This window comes from Podarcis muralis, chromosome 4 (assembly GCF_964188315.1).
Source record: "Podarcis muralis chromosome 4, rPodMur119.hap1.1, whole genome shotgun sequence".
In the NCBI taxonomy this organism is placed as follows: domain Eukaryota; kingdom Metazoa; phylum Chordata; class Lepidosauria; order Squamata; family Lacertidae; genus Podarcis; species Podarcis muralis.
Window position 1 is genome coordinate 65,447,582 of NC_135658.1, and position 17,496 is coordinate 65,465,077.

At 42.3% G+C, this 17,496-nt stretch overlaps 1 protein-coding gene across 5 annotated transcripts in view; it reads left to right on the top strand.

Annotated features, from left to right (window-relative positions):
* SH3KBP1 (SH3 domain containing kinase binding protein 1) overlaps positions 1-17,496 on the top strand; it is a 135,731-nt gene that overhangs the window by 13,488 nt on the left and 104,747 nt on the right. For 4 of the 5 annotated variants that reach the window (XM_077927467.1, XM_077927468.1, XM_028727555.2 and 1 more), the window contains exon 2: positions 7,048-7,205. In XM_077927467.1, coding sequence (XP_077783593.1) covers positions 7,048-7,205 — 158 coding nt within the window. The remainder of the gene's footprint in view (positions 1-7,047; positions 7,206-17,496) is intronic. The other variant, XM_077927466.1, reaches the window with a different exon arrangement.

Below are 17,496 nucleotides of genomic sequence, written 5' to 3' on the forward strand. Positions count from 1 at the left end.
AGTTTTAATTATTTACAAAATGTAAAGAAATGCTCATTAGCAAAGAATCATACTTGAATGTAATTAGCAGTTCGATATTAAAGTAGGTTTTGGCAGGGGGTGGCTAATCTGTGGCCCATCCACATGTTGCTGCACTGAAACTCCCATCGTGCCTTATTATAGGCCATGCAAGCTGGGGCTGATGAGAGCTGGGGTCTAAAAGGATCTGGAGAGTCACAGGTTATGTCCCGCCTCCTGCATCATATGGCATTGTGAAATATTTGATTATCTCCCCTCACACTGGCTGCCTTGTTTGCAATTTAAATAGCACACAAATTGATTAATACATAGATTACGTTTAGTGTGGAAGCTTGCAACTCTTTGGAATTTTACAGCGCAGGATTGCTGCTTTAGAATGCAGTTGAACCAAAAGTGTGTACAGTGGTACCTCAGGTTAAGTACTTAATTCGTTCTGGAGGTCTGTTCTTAACCTGAAACTGTTCCTAACCTGAAGCACCACTTTAGCTAATGGGGCCTCCTCCTGTTGCCGCGCTGCCGGAGCACGATTTCTGTTCTCATCCTGAAGCAAAGTTCTTAACCCGAGGTAATATTTCTGGGTTAGCGGAGTCTGTAACCTGAAGCGTATGTAACCCGAGGTACCACTGTACGCTGTATTTGAAGGAGCAGTTTTACCCAGAAGGCCGTGCTAAAGTGTGTTCGTTGCCTACTGCTTCCTACAGCTTTTGCCTCTCCTTTCCTAGCTTGTTGTCATCTTCCACAGCTCTAAGACTGGATATGAGTCTAGCTGGAGGATGGGCTACTGGAGTGAATTGGGCAAATGAAAGGTTTGGCACCGTTTACTGCTTTCTGCTTCTCTGCTTGAAATAGCTTCCCTGTCCCGCTGCTTTACTGCTTCTGGGCGCAATCCATATTCTTAAAATAGAGTTGTTCTGGTGCTCTTTTGATAGCTGTGCTTAGTACATATTGACACGGAACATAGAAGAATTTTATTGAGTCAGGCCAAATGCCCATCTAGTTTGGTCTGCTGTTCTCGAGTGGCCAACTGGGTGTCTTGGTGAAGCCTACAAGCCATACCAGACCTGCAGCAGTGCTCTTCTCACCTGTAATGGCTGCTTACCCAGACGGGGGTGGGGGTGGCTCTTGCAGCCTGTTGCAGAGAACTCCTACCCCTCAGGGAGCAGGTTGGCCACTGGGGATTGGCGGGCTTTCGTGCCAGCTGCCTTGTTTGAATTCTGGCTGGGCTGAGTGGACAGGGTTTTGTCCAGTTTGTTCTCCTTCACAGTCTAGGCCTTGCTCCTTGGGGAGAGGTTTCTGCAGGTGGGTCCACAGTTCTTAGCAACTGGTATTCAGAGCCATAGCGCCTCAATGAGAGTGGATGTGGAACATAGCCTATGTTGCTTATAGCCGCTGATAACCTCATCCTTTGTGAATTTGTCTACAGTGGTACCTCAGGTTACAGACACTTCAGGTTACAGACTCGGCTAACCCAGAAATGGTACCTCGGGTTAAGAACTTTGCTTCAGGATGAGAACAGAAATTGTGTAGCAGCGGGAGGCCCCATTAGCTAAAGTGGTGCTTCAGGTTAAGAACAGTTTCAGGTTAAGAACAGACCTACAGAACGAATTAAGTTCTTAACCCGAGGTATCACTCTAATTCTATTTTAAAGCTATACAAATTTGGGAACATCAATATATCTTGAAGTGAATTCCACAGTTTAACCATCCCCTGTGCAGATAAGCACTTTCTTTAGTCTGTCCTGAATCTTGAATCAGTTTCATTGGATTTCCCTGAGTATTATGAGCGAGCGAAAAACTTTTCTCTATCTGCACCATGCATATTTTTTTCAATACACCCATCATGTCCCCCCACCCCCTAGGTATTTTCTAAGCTAAAAAGCCCTAAATATGGTTACCTTTCTTCATGAGACAAGTTGCTTGATCATTTTGCTGCTGACTTTCAGTACATGGCTGCCTGACTGTTGGCTAGCCCCATGGATTATGTAGCTGTATCAAGTGTCAAGAAAGCTATGTTGGTTGCTTGTTTGCTCCTGGGTCCAATTCAAGATGATGGTGTTAACTTTTAAGGTTTTTAAATTATTTGGTTCTGGGGTGACTCATAGGATGCCTTGAAAATCCATCCCCATGTGATAATCAGATGCAGCCTGCTGGCATCTGAGCTTGGAGGAGGCCCCTTTGTGTTGTGTATTTTATTCTCTTCAGGATGCCCTCAGAGCCAGATTTTCAACACTTGTTGCTTTGGAAAGCAGGCGAAACCATTTCACTAAGGCTTTGGGGACCTTATCCGTGGGCAGTGATTAGTTAACGCTGAATGCTGCCAGTTAATTTTATTACTGCATCTAACATGGTTGAATGATTTGTTTGATTGGATTTTTGATGTTTTAACTGCGTTCGTGTGTTTTATTATTATGACAAAGTTATTAGTCACCTTGGCTGCTCTTTATGAGTTGAAAAGGTAGCATGATAATGGAAACATAAACTGTAATATGTAAAGCCATACAGGAAAGAGATAGATTTTGATGTATGGTAGCTGTTTCTTCATTATGATTATGCTCATTATTTCATAAGGCACATGCTTTCCATGCATAAAGTACAAGGTTCATTCTCCAGCATCTCAAGGCACTCTTTTGTGAAACCCCAGAAAGCTGCTGTTAGTCAGTGTAGACCAGGGGTAGGCAACCTAAGGCATGGTTCAGCATCTCAATCTGGCCCGCAGATGGTCAGATGAATCAGCGTGTTTTTACATGAGTAGAGTGTTTGCTTTTATTTAAAATGCATCTCTGGGTTATTTGTGGGGCATAGGAATCCCCCCCCCAAAAAAATACAATCCGGCCCCCCACATGGTCTGAGGGACGATGGACTGGCCCATGGGTGGAAAAGGTTGCTGACCCCTGGTGTAGACTGTAGTGAGCTAAATGTACCAATGGTCTAACTCAGCATAAGGCAGCTTCCTATATCATTCTAATAGCACTCGCTTAAACTAACTATGGTTAATGTTAATCAGTTTCTGATGGCATAGCAAACTTTGGTTAACTATAAAAGGGGAAACAAAAGTCTCTAAACTCCTCCTCCTGTGCAGCCGTTAAGTTGCACACAATTGGTGCCTTTGACAACGGTATCTTACTCTCTCTAAATATCAGTCTAAAATCTTTGTTCCAGGCTTCTTGACAGTGGATTCATTATGGTTACAGCAGCATTGGTAATAATTGATTTTAATGCCACCTTACGGGTGTTTTCTTTGCTGTTCCGATTTCACTGTTATAGAATGTCCTTAACAACCGATTGTGTTGGCATGGGAACAAACTTTCACCTTGTGATAAAAAATCACGTGTACTGCTTTGGTACAGATTACTTTGGAGGGAACACCTAAGGAGATGTTCACTGTGACATATTCACAATAGTTCCAGGGAACTCAGTGGACTTAAGACTAAATCAAAGCGTAGCTTTCAAAGGCCCTTCAAGTATACCTTTGTTGAACACAATCCTATGACCTACAGGAGTCACTGAATGATTTGCGTTTGACTTTAATTGGAGCTCTGAGACTTTTAACATTTGTCACAGCTCTTTTATTAATGTGGAAATACTGCAAATATGTACAGACTAAGGGTTATACTGTTGTAATTCTGTATGTCTGTGCAGATTCGAGGTAGCAGTGAGAGAGGCTATTAAGTCGCAAACTTAATAAGATGAAATGACCTATAGTGTCCAGGACTGTTTATCCTCCTGGATGCTTGATATATAACTCTGTTTCTAAACAACTGCCAATAACATGATAATTGGTTATTCTGGGTCTATCAGGAGCAAACTCGTTTAAGATACGTTGTTGTTGATAATCTTATTTATGAATTGCTTCCTGTGAAGCATCCTGAAGCGATGTACAATATCATGACATTTATAAAACAAAGCCCTTGGGTATATAAAATAAATAAATTAAAAAACAGTTACAAATACAAAATCAATTTAAAACAGCAACAGCAAATAACAACAACAACAACAACAACAATAATACCCCACCCATCTGGCTGGGCTGCTCCAGTCAGCTGAATTCAAATTCAAGACAGATACCAACTGGGACAAGGATTTTAGAAAGCTTGTTGAAAGAGGAACATATTTAGCAGATGCTGAACAGACAGTAGGGAAGGTGTCTGTCTGATAGGTAATGGGAGGACGTTCTTGGACACTCAATGCCCAATTATGACATAGTGTGGAATGGCCTTCCTGATATTTGCAGGATGCCCTCTCCTTCAGAACGGAGTGATTGGTTGGGTATGTAGCTGTCAACCATCCCTTATTTGGCGGGAAACTCCCTTATCCCAGCGCCATGTCCCGCTGCTGTCCCTTATTGATGATGTCCCTTAAATTTCCTGGGTTTCAAAGGAAGCAGCTCCTCTCCCTCCCTCCCTGCCAGCCAGGGAGGAGGGAGCTCCAACTGTGTTGCTTGGCTGCCCGGCCCGCCCCCCTCCGGCCTTCTCTCACCAGCCTTGGCCCCCAGGAGCCCCTCCCTGTCGGGACTGGTGGGAGCCTCGGGCCCTTCCGCCACCATCCTCCTCATGCCCGCCAAACTGAGCGTCTCTGCCTGGGGTCTCCCCTTTGCCCGTTGCCGCCGTCGCTGCCGCTCCCGCTAGTCCGTACTGCGGCTGCACCGTAGAAGGACCCAGATGAGATGGGCTGCCTGACATGGCCTATGAATTGCTGAGGAGCCTTGAGAGGAGAGCATGGGCAACCATAGAAAAAGCAGTTCAGAAAGAGGAGGAGGAGCCGGAGGCGCGGGCAGGTGTTCCAAGGGCTAACCATAGAGGGGTAAAGTGGAGGAAGGACCGCAAGCACTTCTCCCATAGATTTATAGTGGTAGACTAGCATAGATGGTCTGATCTGCAAGTTTACTTCGGGCGCTATTTCCCCCCCCCCCCCCTTCCTCCCATCCCGCCTGATGGAACTGAGAGCTGCAGATGGAGCAAGAGAGAAAAGATATAGAACTGCAGCAGCATCTTTGTAGCTTGGACTTCGTTTTGTGCGAAAAGTGGTTGCTGCTTGTAGTTATTTAATTGCAGTGTTTCATTAGCTGGTGTCTTGAGCAGCAACCTCTGGAAACGAAGGGCTAAAAACCGGCGCTGCTCTCCAAAATTATCTGGTCCCTTTTAACTTTGTATTTCAGCTGGTTGACTAAAATCCCTTATTTTGGCTGCTGATCCCTTATTTTTGAGGCTGCGGATCCCTTATTTTCAAATCTGTAAGTTGACAGCTATGATTCTGGTCCCAGGCTTTGTACACCAGTACCAGCACGTTGACAGTAGTCTCATTGCTATTTAGCACCCTATGAAATGCTTTCAAGAAGCAGTGGTCCCCTTCTCATATTTGGGGGAAATAGATTGCTGCAATATATAGGCGTGGCCATCTAATGTTTTATCCTCTTAATAACTGCATTGGTCAACATTACCCTGACTGTCTCAGCTGCTTGTTTCCCTGACAACTCCAGCACTCACTTACGGCACAGGCAGAAATGATATGCATTGAAAGCTGATGCTTGCTGGTATTTCTTTACTTGCTCCTTTCAACCTCTTAAGTTGTAAATATGCTGAAGGAATGTGTCCTGGGGATGTTTCTACTCTGAAAGAGTCTGGGATTTCTAAATGCAGCTGTTTGGGATTCTGACAGCCTGACTGCTTCAACAGGATAGTACTATAGGGATGGTTATTTACCAAGATGTTTGTATCAATGGTGACAACAACTAAGAATTGCACCTGTGGGGAAAACGCCACTCCAAACAGCATACAAACAATACTCCAAATCTCATTCTGGAACATGGAAGCGTTTTCATTACCTCTTAAATTGACTACCCATGGTCTGATGTTGAAAAACATAGAATACGCCACTACTGGGATTGCCAAAGGTTTGGTCTTTCCATTTTGTGTAAGAAAAAAAATAAAATAACAGGTATATAAAGAAAGAAACGAGTGACAGGAAAACCAGTTCCATGCAAGGCAAAATGTGATTGCAGTATGGTCTAAGCCAGGCATGGCCAAACTTGGCTCTCTAGCTGTTTTGGGACTACAACTTCCATCATCCCTAGCTAACAGGACCAGTGGTCAGGGATGATGGGAATTATAGTCCCAAAACAGCTGGAGGACCAAGTTTGGCCATGCCTGGTTTGAGCTAAAATAAGGGAAACTGTTGAGATCCATGATTGAGGGACTATACCAATCTTGTTTTATCATGGCTATAGTACTTGTCAGCCACTGTGAGGGCATAAAATGTTTTTAAATTTATTTTTTTTAATTAGTGAGCATATGATCTGGTATATTTTTTGCCTGCCTGCTTTAGTGGTATCTCAGATTACTTACGCTTCAGGTTACATACACTTCATGTTACAGACTCCGCTAACCCAGAAATAGTACCTCGGGTTAAGAACTTTGCTTCAGGATGAGGGCAGAAATCACGTGGTGGCGGCGACATGGCAGCAGCAGGAGGCCCCATTAACTAAAGTGGTGCTTCAGGTTAAGAACAGTTTCAGGTTAAGAACGGACCTCCGGAACGAATTAAGTACGTAACCAGAAGTACCACTGTAATGTTATCCACTGTAGATCAGTGGTTAACATATATGAAATATTTCTGAGATACTCTGGTAACTGACTCTTGATTTGGGTCCTGTTTTGTTTAGATCTCTAATGTTCTAATGTTCTTCAGCACTTTTCTATAACTTGATAAGCTTTACTTAGATTAAATTGTATGCATGTATAAATTGTATGCATGCTATTAATGATAGCTGATTACACCCAGGATTTTTTTTAATGAGATCTCTATCTCTCTCTGATATATATAGTTGATCATAACATTTAGTGTTGGTTCCTAAATTTATTTTTCAAGCTGTTCGCTCATTAAATGCTGCTGGTGAAATTGCTGCACATTTTAAAATTGTGGTTCATTAAATCTGCAGAGCTACAAAAATATATTTGCTGAGCTTTCTTAAATTATGTTTTTGGGCGTTTTTGTTTAAATTCTGTAACATATGGCTATGTTTTTCCCTTTCCAGTGGAGGCGATAGTGGAGTTTGACTACAAGGCTCAGCATGATGATGAGCTGACAATCACTGTCGGTGACATAATCACCAATATCAGGAAAGAGGATGGAGGTTGGTGGGAAGGACAGCTTAAAGGCAGAAGAGGTTTGTTCCCTGACAACTTTGTAAGAGTGAGTACAAAGTGAAAACTGTTACTGTTCTTGTGTTGCTGGCTTGTATTCTCTTCTTTCAATGCAAGTTTGCTATCTTGGTGATGTGTATGCGTGTATCTCCAAAATACTTTTGACGTTTATACAAGACCAGTTGTCATAAAAGACAATTCAAAAGGTCATAGTAGATGTTAAAGGCAGATGGGACCAACATTCCTACCATCCATTTCCACTGGCTCTTCCCCATTCTCACCCCAGAATTGCACACCTCCAGCTATTTTTGAAGAAACAGTAAGCCCCTTGAGTGAGTTTGTGTTGGATTTTGAGCAGAAAAAAATGTCTGTAGGAAAGGGGCTATGCACCCAGTAGCAGCCTCCCCAGGCTGTTTCGATTTCCGCCCCTTAAGGGTAAGGAGGTTATATGCATCTGTGCATAACAACTAATTTGGCCTTTACCCATGGTGAAATATGTTCAGTCCAACCAAAGTGAAAGTAAGGGCAGCTGTGGAATAATTGAAAGGGGAAAGGCCTGCTTGGGATGGGGGTATGCTGTTCCTAAAATAACTTGTTTACAGCTTGGAGGTACTTGTCATACCCAGCTTTATTCCTGAATTTTCAGGTGACAGCTATGATCCAGTTTCAGTGGTGTGCCAGGTGCAGCCGTGCCTGAGATCTAGAAACCGGACCACTCTCTTTCATGACAACCTCTATGTTGGAGTGTTGCAGTGCACTTTTTCTGGGTTTGTCTGTGAAGATGGTTTGGAAGCTGCAGTTGGTAAAATATACCACTGTGACTTAGCTTGGAATTTAAGTCAGAATGGTCATGGTATACTGGTATTGAAAAATTACATTGGTTACCACTGTGTTTTCTGGACCCAGTTCAGTCCTAGGATACCTCTGTAAGGTGTAAAATCATTCAGAGAGACCCGGTTCTTAAAGGTAAAGGGACCCCTCTGTAAAGGGCCGACTCTGGGGTTGCGACGCTCATCTCGCTTTATTGGCCGAGGGAGCCGGCATACAGCTTCCGGGTCATGTGGCCAGCATGACTAAGCCGCTTCTGGCGAACCAGAGCAGTGCACGGAAACACCATTTACCTTCCCACCAGAGCGGTACCTATTTATCTACTTGCACTTTGACGTGCTTTCGAACTGCTAGGTTGGCAGGAGCAGGGACTGAGCAACGGGAGCTCACCCTGTCACGGGGATTCAAACTGCCAACCTTCTGATCAGCAAGTCCTATGCTCTGTGGTTTAACCCACAGCGCCACCCGGTTCTTAGTTCCAACTTATTCCGAGGCCAGATTTGTTTCTTCAAGAATCAGGGCCCTAGAAGCTGCATCAGGGCTTTCAAATGCCTTTTCACCAGCTGCCTGTTTAGCTCCCTCTTGTTTTGCTTATTTGTGAAACATCACCTTACCCCGCTTTTCAGCTTGTTTTCAGGGAATTAATTTACATAGATTGTGCTTTAATTTTAATCCTGTTTTAATTACCATGTTGTGCACTGCTCTCTAAGTATTCATTGAAAAGCAATACAGAGATTCTGTAAACCCCGAATAAATACAGAACGATGCTGCATCATGACTGTTTTCACTGGTTTTAACATTGTGCTTCTTATATTGCAAGATGACTTGCAAACAAATAGTGTTAGATCTGTGTTGAAAGGAGAAATGGCATCTAAATGGGCTTGGAAGGTTTGCAGTAAATCTGAGAAGACCAAGCAAATTGGCCCAGTTCATTAATAAGTTCAAGTACTTTTGTTGCCTTAGAAATGGCATAGGCATCTAGCCTGTCTGAAGCCATTTGTACTTGCTGTGTTCTTTCTACTCATTTTCTCCACTGATAACTACAATAAGAAACAGGATAGGAGGCAGAGAGGCTGGCTATTTTAACTTGAATCTTTAAATGTGGGTTACTGTTTGTTAGCAATGCAGTTTGAAATTCTAGGAAAGGAGTACAGTACTTAGTATTTGGAGACATGTGCATAACCTGATGACTGACAGCTGAAAGTGTAGACAAAGTCCATTGAATTGCATTTTATTGAGGTCATGTGAAAGTACTTTGGTGGCTCATGCAGAAATGCAAGCCACTGCTTGATAGGTGCACTCATCAAGTAACAAACAAATGTGTGTACCTGATCAAAGAATAGCTTCATCGGAAATGGAGAGTGCTGTGTAGATAAACAATTTTTGGAACACTTAAGTGGAACTGCTGTTTATAAATTCAGTAAATATTTTTTTTCTTGAAAAGTAACATGCAGCAGTTAGTTTGTGAGTTGTTTGCAATCACGTTTGCAATATGTGAACCTGAACAGCTTTGGAGTAACTGGTAGCATATTAAATGTTTCCTGTGTATGCTAGCACCAAAGTCATGGTGCCTTTTATTTTTCCAAATACTGCTCCAAAATGCTTTATATGGAGGATTGAAAGTATATCTGGAATGTGTTCTGTGAGAATCCCACTAGAAAAGCATCCCACTAATGTTCTGGGTACTTTTGACTATAACTTCCAAGAGCACAGTGCTGGCTGGACCTGATGAGTATTCTAGTGCAAAACACAACAAAAGGCATTGGGTTGGTGAGGGCTGCCTTAAACTGGGGAGGGGCATAGCTTTCTGGAGGGCTGCACTAATGGTAAATACTTCAAGAACTTTATAGAAGCAAGAGATCAGCATAGTCTCCGTGATGATTTTGCAAGGCACTTTGAGGACCACATTGCCTGCCTCCATGCGGACTTGAGTGCTTCCACTGATACAGTGTTGAAGTATATGATGCACTATGCTGTCCTTTGTGGGACCCATTTCCTTTGTTGATGCCTGGGATATGGAGAAGATGCTTGCCGCTGTGCAGCCTACTATATGTTTTCTTGGCCCATGGCCATCCTGGCTGCTTCATGCAACCAACCTTCAACCTTCATGCAATTCAACCTTCCCTTTTTTTGCGGGAAATTCCTTTATTCCAGCGCCGTTTCCCGCTGCTATCCCGGATTGTTAGATATCCCATAGACTGTCCCCGGGACAGGTGAGGCTGCTGATCCCTTATTTTCAAATCTGAAAGTTGAGAGCTATGGCTTCATGATGTGGTGATCACTTTGTTGTGTGATGTGTGTTCCCTGCTGCCTTGATTGTCCTGGATCTCTGTGGCGTGTGAAATTGTTGCATTTTTGTTTTATGTTGTGTGGGGAAACTTTATTGAAAATTGCATTGTTGTTGTTTTTATTTAAACTGGCCTAGAGATTTTTTTTTTAATTTTAAGGTGGCAGTAATCTTTTAGCAAATAAATATATAAGAATTCCACATAGCTAGAAACCTTTTCATTTACCAAACTGAAGATTGAGCTTTGTTGTGTGCTGGCAAATTTAAAAAGGAAGAGTAATGGAAACAGCACAGATACATGTATGCACATAATACTAGATTCTAATCTAACTCTGAGTGACTGAAAACAGAGAGGTAGGCTATTTAATTTTCCAACTTTCTCTTTTAGGATTTACTTGTTTGTTGTTAAGATGGTGTAGTGGTGCTGGGGGATTAACGTGGGGGGCGGGGGACACTACTAAGTTAGCCATAATTCAGCTGCATAGCAATGATTTTACAGGAAGATACTGAATTATGCTATTGAAAATGGCCTCTTTTGGATGCTGTGCTCTGTAGATAACCGTCTTGTGAACTAACACTAAGGAAATAGTAGCTTCTGCATTTTATTCTTAAGTCTTTAATTTGAATATTGACAAGCCAAAAAGTGAAAATGTGGTAAGGAAGAAGGCTCAGAATTGAGTGGTCAGGCCTACATTTCTAAAATATCCTTGAGACAATTTCCAGTAGACAAAAGAGGAAGAAGTAAGCTTTTGAAATGTACATGGGGAGAGAATTAAGTTTATCATGTAGTTGCCCTTTAAAAAGCTTGTGCTGAATAAGCAAATAAAAGTTTTGTAATATTTGAGGATAATAGTCTTTTCAATAAGTGCTAATACATGTTGGGGTAGTTTGGTTTAGTTACAAAGATAGATAGATAGATAGATAGATAGATAGATAGATAGATAGATAGATAGATAGATAGATAAGATCGACAGACAGACAGATAGAAGAAGTTGCACTCCTCATTCAAGTGTTTCCCCCCCTCTAACAATTTTATTTGACCTCGCAGCTGCAGAGATGGGAAGATTTCGCTGATAGTAAATGCGGAGAAATATAAAGCAGGAAACTGAGGTGACAAACCAGTACTTGTTGATTTTAATTTGCGTTTGCATATGTATCTGATACGATCTTGGATAGCTGGTAAAATGTATGCTCCATCAATGACCTTATTTCTCTCTGAATGTTCTCTCACCTTCAAACAGCCTGCAGAGTAGGGTGACAGGCTCACCAGATGCACCTTCTGAGCTACCGAATGAATGTGCTGCAGGATCTCAGCTGCTTCCGTTGGTTGATGCACAATACTGGCAACATTTTTGCAGATGTGACTGCAGGTGGTTAGTGTGCTGTGAATCATGGCATTCGTACCAATAATATTGTCAGTTTCTTGGCAGTAGTGGCAGATGTCTAAATAAACCATTGAACTTCCATTTAAACCCACTGCATAAGTTAGCAAAACTGAAAGGTATTTAGTTATGTTTCCTTGCCAGCAGACTAAATGAGTGGAGCTGAGCAGCCGCATCTCTTTTGGTCAAGAAAGCAAGAGAGACCTCTCTTCCCATAAAGCATTTCTGTTGTGTACAGTGATACACATGCCAAAATTACCAGAGGGATTCATGAAATGCACATAGAATTAAAGACTTTAATTGTAGGTGGTCCTTTCTAATTGCATAGTTATTACCACACACAAATATAGAGCTTCTTAACAGTGGGTTGGCTGACACTTGCCATTTCATCCTGTTTGATACCAGTGTAGCAAACCTGTTATTGTAAAGCATAGTATTCACTCTTTTTCTCAACAAATGCACACCTTGAGAGTTGGTGCCTTGTCCTTTTGCAAGTTAATATCAGTAATGGCTCTTCTCTGAGGTTGTCTGTAATTGGAAAGAAAGTTCAAGCATCCAGATTTATCCACAGTTCAGTTGGGTGGGTAGCATAAAAAGTAAATTGCCAGAGGTTAAACATCAGTTAGCTATTGTGACTAAGGCAGGGTAAAATATTGGTTTCTGCTATAGGTGAAATAAGTTGCATCTCTTCCCTTTATGACTCATTTGAAAGGTCTCTGAAGTGTGTTCAGCTATCAGTTGTTGTAAACAAAAATCTGGCCCCCCCCCCATGGGGTATCCAAGAGCCCATATAGAGTCCTTACGTAGGTTCCCTATTGGTAGGAGAAAATAACAGAGGCCAACCAGAGAATATTGAGAAGCAAAGCAGCTAGTAAGCCTGATCTTTATTGGTCTGTTGCAACAGGGTCCTCACTCACTACACGCAGGAGGGAGGAGGAACCCAGAACAAGGTGTGCCTGCCCTTATATAGACCAGTGTTTCCCAACCTTTTTTGGGCAAAGGCACACTTGTTTCATGAAAAAAATCTCGAGGCACACCACCATGCCAGATGGGGAAAGGTCACTTTTTACTTATGTAAAAAAAAAAAAAAAAAATAGTAACAGCATAGAAGGTAATGGTTATCTCTTTGATGTCTGATGGGAGGGCATTCCACAGGGCGGGCGCCACTACCGAGAAGGCCCTCTGCCTGGTTCCCTGTAACCTCACTTTTCACAGTGAGGGAATTGCCAGAAGGCCCTTGGCACTGGATCTCAGTGTCTGGGCTGAACGATGGTGGCAGAGACGCTACTTCAGGTATACTGGACCGAAACCGCTTAGGGCTTTAAAGGTCAGCACCAACACTTTGAATTGTGCTCGGAAAGGTACTGGGAGCCAATGTAGGTCTTTCAAGACTGTCGTTACGTGGTCTCGGCGGCATCAGTAGCAGCGCTCACAGCTTATGGACTGCACCGTGTAACAGGTGTCTGGCCCAGCAGCCTAAGGCGGACAAGCCACTGAAACAGGCATTCAGAATCCATTCATTTCATAAAACCTGCAGGGCTCAATCTCTGTGTTTGTTTGTGTATGTGTGTGTTTCTGTTTTGCCCAAGGGTCTGGGGGTGGGAGAGAGCTCTTTAGCATGATGCTTTTAAAACAATTAAATTATCAACAAACAAACCTGATGATACGAATAGCAACGTCAGGTGCTACTGGGGGGGGGGAGAAGGGGGCCTACTCGGAAGTAAATACTGCGTCCAGGCGCAATTAGCGCTGATTTAAGGTGCACCAAGACTGCCTAAAAACCTCACCAAAGATATGCAACAAAGCGCTTCGTTGCAGAGGGGAGAGTTTGTGCACCGTGGAGGCTGGAGGGCTTCTATTCTACATGCGGGGGTTGGGGGGGCGAGGAAAATGTGCTCCGTGGGGGGGCGGGGAAGGCAAGAAAAGGAGCTGAGCTCTAACTATAGGCTCCCACGCTTGAGCAGGCCTGACTCGGTGGGGCGGACCACCCTCTCTCCTGGAGGAGGAGGAGGAAGAGGAGGAGGAGATTCCCATCCACGGCGTGGCCTCCCGCGCTCCTGAACGGGAAATCTCTGCAGCCCAAGACTCTCCGCGAGGCAGCTCCTCCCTTCCTGCCTTGAGCCGCCACCAGCCGCGCCCCCCTCCCCAGTTATCTGCTGCCTGCCAAGCCCCGCCCCTCTTCATTGTCCTCCCCTTCTGTTTATTCCCCTTCCTCCATCCCTCGCTTTTTTTCCTCTCTTTCCTTTTTTTAAAAAAATATTTTCTCTTCCCCTTCTTTTTTTCCACCCTTTCTTTTTTCTCTTTCTCCCCCCCCCCCCGCCCTCCTGGGTTAAAGGATTTGAGCAATGGGTCTGGAGGTGGAGCTCGTCGGAGGATTAGCCCGACTCGCCCGCCTCCCTCCCACGGCACACTAGGCAACGTCCGGCGGCACACTAGTGTGCCGCGGAACACCGGTTGGGAAACACTGATATAGACATTTTAAATTCCCTGCCCTGGAGCTCAAGACCACCGCTCCATACATCATACATACATCACAGAAGGAGTGTAACCCAAGACCACCCCCCAGATACATCACAGAAAAGGCGGTCTACAGCAGAAATCTGAGTGCATTGTTTATCTCATCTGACAGGTTACCTGTTTAATGGTCACTTGATTGGATACCCTGGGGAGCCTGGCCAGTCTTTTGTAATGATAAATACTTAGTTCCTGAGCCAGGTCACAGGCTCACACCCTTTTCATATCTTAAATGTGCCCTTAAGACAGGATTTGTGAAGGAAAAGACAATGGGAAGGCTTTTCCATTTTCCTTTGATCTTGCATAGAAAACATTTGGTCGGTTTAGGAATCAAAAATGGTTTCAGGTCGGTCTTCCTGTGCTGATCTATGTACCTGCTTGGTTGGTACACTTATGAACGTTTAACATATATTTAAGACCTAAAAATTCCTATCACACAGTAATGCTTGGCTTTTTGGAATTTGGAAATTACAATGTGAGATCTCGATCCAAGAAGCTGCTCTTAAAAAGGGTATAGTGAAGCCTGGTGGGCTGGAAGACAGACTGAGAAGACACTTAAATGTAATATACCTGAAAGTATAAAACAAATCTAACAAATTCTTTCAGGGTAATGCACTGCAGGTGTTGTCCTCACTTTTATTTACACCTACACAGCAATAAAAACTAATAGCTCCACAGTCTTCAAATGCAATTGCTTGGGAGTAAACTCTATTGAACACAGTGGAACTTCTTTCTGAGTGTTCCACTGTTGGTGAGTTATATTAAGTGGGCTGCATGCTGATGAAAGTTCTGAATGTCACACTATGACTAGGAAGAGAAAATGTTTCTGATTGATTATTGCCCTTAAATCCTCTTATGGTTTGCATTATTCTTTTCACAGGAGTGTATGTGTATATCTATATCTATATCTATATATAATATTTATATATAAACATTTTTCTTTCTTTGATATGATGTCAATGTGTATAAATAGGAAACGGAAGAGAGTGAATGTAAAGCAGATAAGTGGTCAATATTGTTTACGTGGTATAGAAAGAAGCATTTAATTTTTTCTGAATTTCAGCTTAAGCCCTAATGGAATAAAAAATTCAGCTTTGTCATTGTCTAAAGATTGACTGAATGGCAATGCAACAATCTACTGATAATAACTTGGGACTGACAATAACTACTTTATTTCCCTTCGCTTAAATGCACTTAAATATTATTTAGTCTGTTTCAGTAATGCCATTAGATAAAAGTTTTAGAATCTGGTTGGAAGCTCAGTTTGGGTTTTTTATGTTTTGATTCTGTTTTTTTTTTTTTTGTTTTGTTTTTTTGTGTGTGTTTTTTGGATGCACAATTTACATATGCAGTTCTCTTGGGATTTGGGAGATGTGGGAAAAGGAAGGGCAGATACTTCCCTTTTGATCCATTCTATTCTTGGCTTTCTCCATTGAGGCAAAATATGCATTTCCTTGGGGCTTGTTGGTTTTATCTTTGCCTTTGGTTGGAATGCTGCCGGAATGCATTTTGCAATGCATTTCAAAAAGAAAAAAGAAAAGAATTTGTTGCTTTCTTTATTTTAGACCTGCCCTATCCCGAAGGGCCAACATTTATCTACAAAGTGACTACAACCACACATCATCTCCACAAAGCAGGGTTCAGCTTCCCCAGGGCAAAACACATTTATTTCTTTATTTAGGACATTGTCTAGATTTTATTCAGTGAGTTCCTCTTTAGGCTGCTGCTTCTACAAGTAAAGAGGCGCCACAATATCTGCCTGTGCTTCTGCTCAGATATGTAGCAAGTTCTTTGCTACAGAGAGAATGCCGACCTGTTATGAAATAGTTGTATAGACTAGCTGCACATGTGGCATGTCTCAGAAAACTGTATGAAAATTTATCTGCAAAGTGGAGCCAAGTATGTTGTCACACAGGAAATGTAGTTTCAGGACTGAGTCAGATTGTTCAGCAGTAGTGCTGAAAAACATTTGGACAGTGTGGTCGCAATTTAGCTCAGCTATATGTAGTTTGTACTTTGGGAAGCAGTATGTCTGCTCTGTTTACAGAAATCAATGTAGTCTTGGTAGCTAAAACAGTTTTTGTGCTTGTATAAGATATCCCTGATAAAAGAACAGGCTGAGGAAGTGGTGACACTTGAGATCTCTTGTGATGCAGAGTCCATGTGTAGGCAGTTGTCTATCACAAACCATGGTTTGTGAGGTTGCAGATGAGGGCCCTGACTGTGTGCTTTTACTCCCTTCTCTATTTCATGTGCCAACTTTGCCAATGCCATGTAAACCAAAGAGGGCTGGATTACCTGTGAGTCATATTTTCAGCTTGTCTGAGAAGCAGAAGAGACGTCAGTTGCAAACGTGAATGTTTAATAGGATCATATCTGAAGAACAGGGGTATCTTCAGCCCAGTAAATGAGAAATGTTTATGCCACTCCGGAAAAAGTTGTAGTTGTCTCAGTTTCAAAAAAGAATATGCAACAATAACAGTGGTGCTAGCCCATACAACATGTGGAAATATACTTTAATCATCTGATTAATTTACAAACTGGGCAGTGCTTGGGAATATCATTACATTTGCTGGTTTTAGCTTTAATCTCAGAATATTATTCTGCCCATCAATAGTTCAAATAAATTGGATGAAAAGGGACAATAATCATAATGTTTTCTCTTAAAAGTTATTTCATTCATTACTGTTTTAATTGATGGTGGTGGTTATTTTGTATAAGATTAATTCCAAAATTGTTTCCCCCCCCCCATGCTTATTCATTCATTAGACATCAAGGATGGGGTCGAAAATTCAACACACTTCAAACTGGAAAATCTGTTTTGCTTTCACACCCCTACGTGCAAAGCAAGGTCACATTTTTATTTGAGCTCTGGAATATTTTAATACTACCAAGTGTCTGGTGCATCATTACATAAAAATGTCTACACTGTAGTCATGTGACAAATTGTGCCAGAATTGAGCACATGTTGAAGATGAATTAAATGCAGGTGTTCTAAATTTGGGTAAAGGTAAACTAAATAAATAAATAACGATTTTATCTAAATGGCAGCAATCTCTAATAGTTGTGTTTGAATTGTTTTTTGTTTTTAAGTAATACACTCCACTGCATCCACTGAGGACATCACTGCACAGGAGTTGCTTTTTATTAATGAAAAAAAGGCCCAGATGAATGAAAATGCTGCGACCTTTAGGGTTTGAAGCGTCTAACTGTGATTGTGGGCTTACAGCCATCTTGTCATCACACTCTGCTCTTTAAATCAGCAGCTGCATTGTAGCACTGCACTAATTGCTCATAAGAGAATGAAGAGCCTCTTTTATAGAGATCGT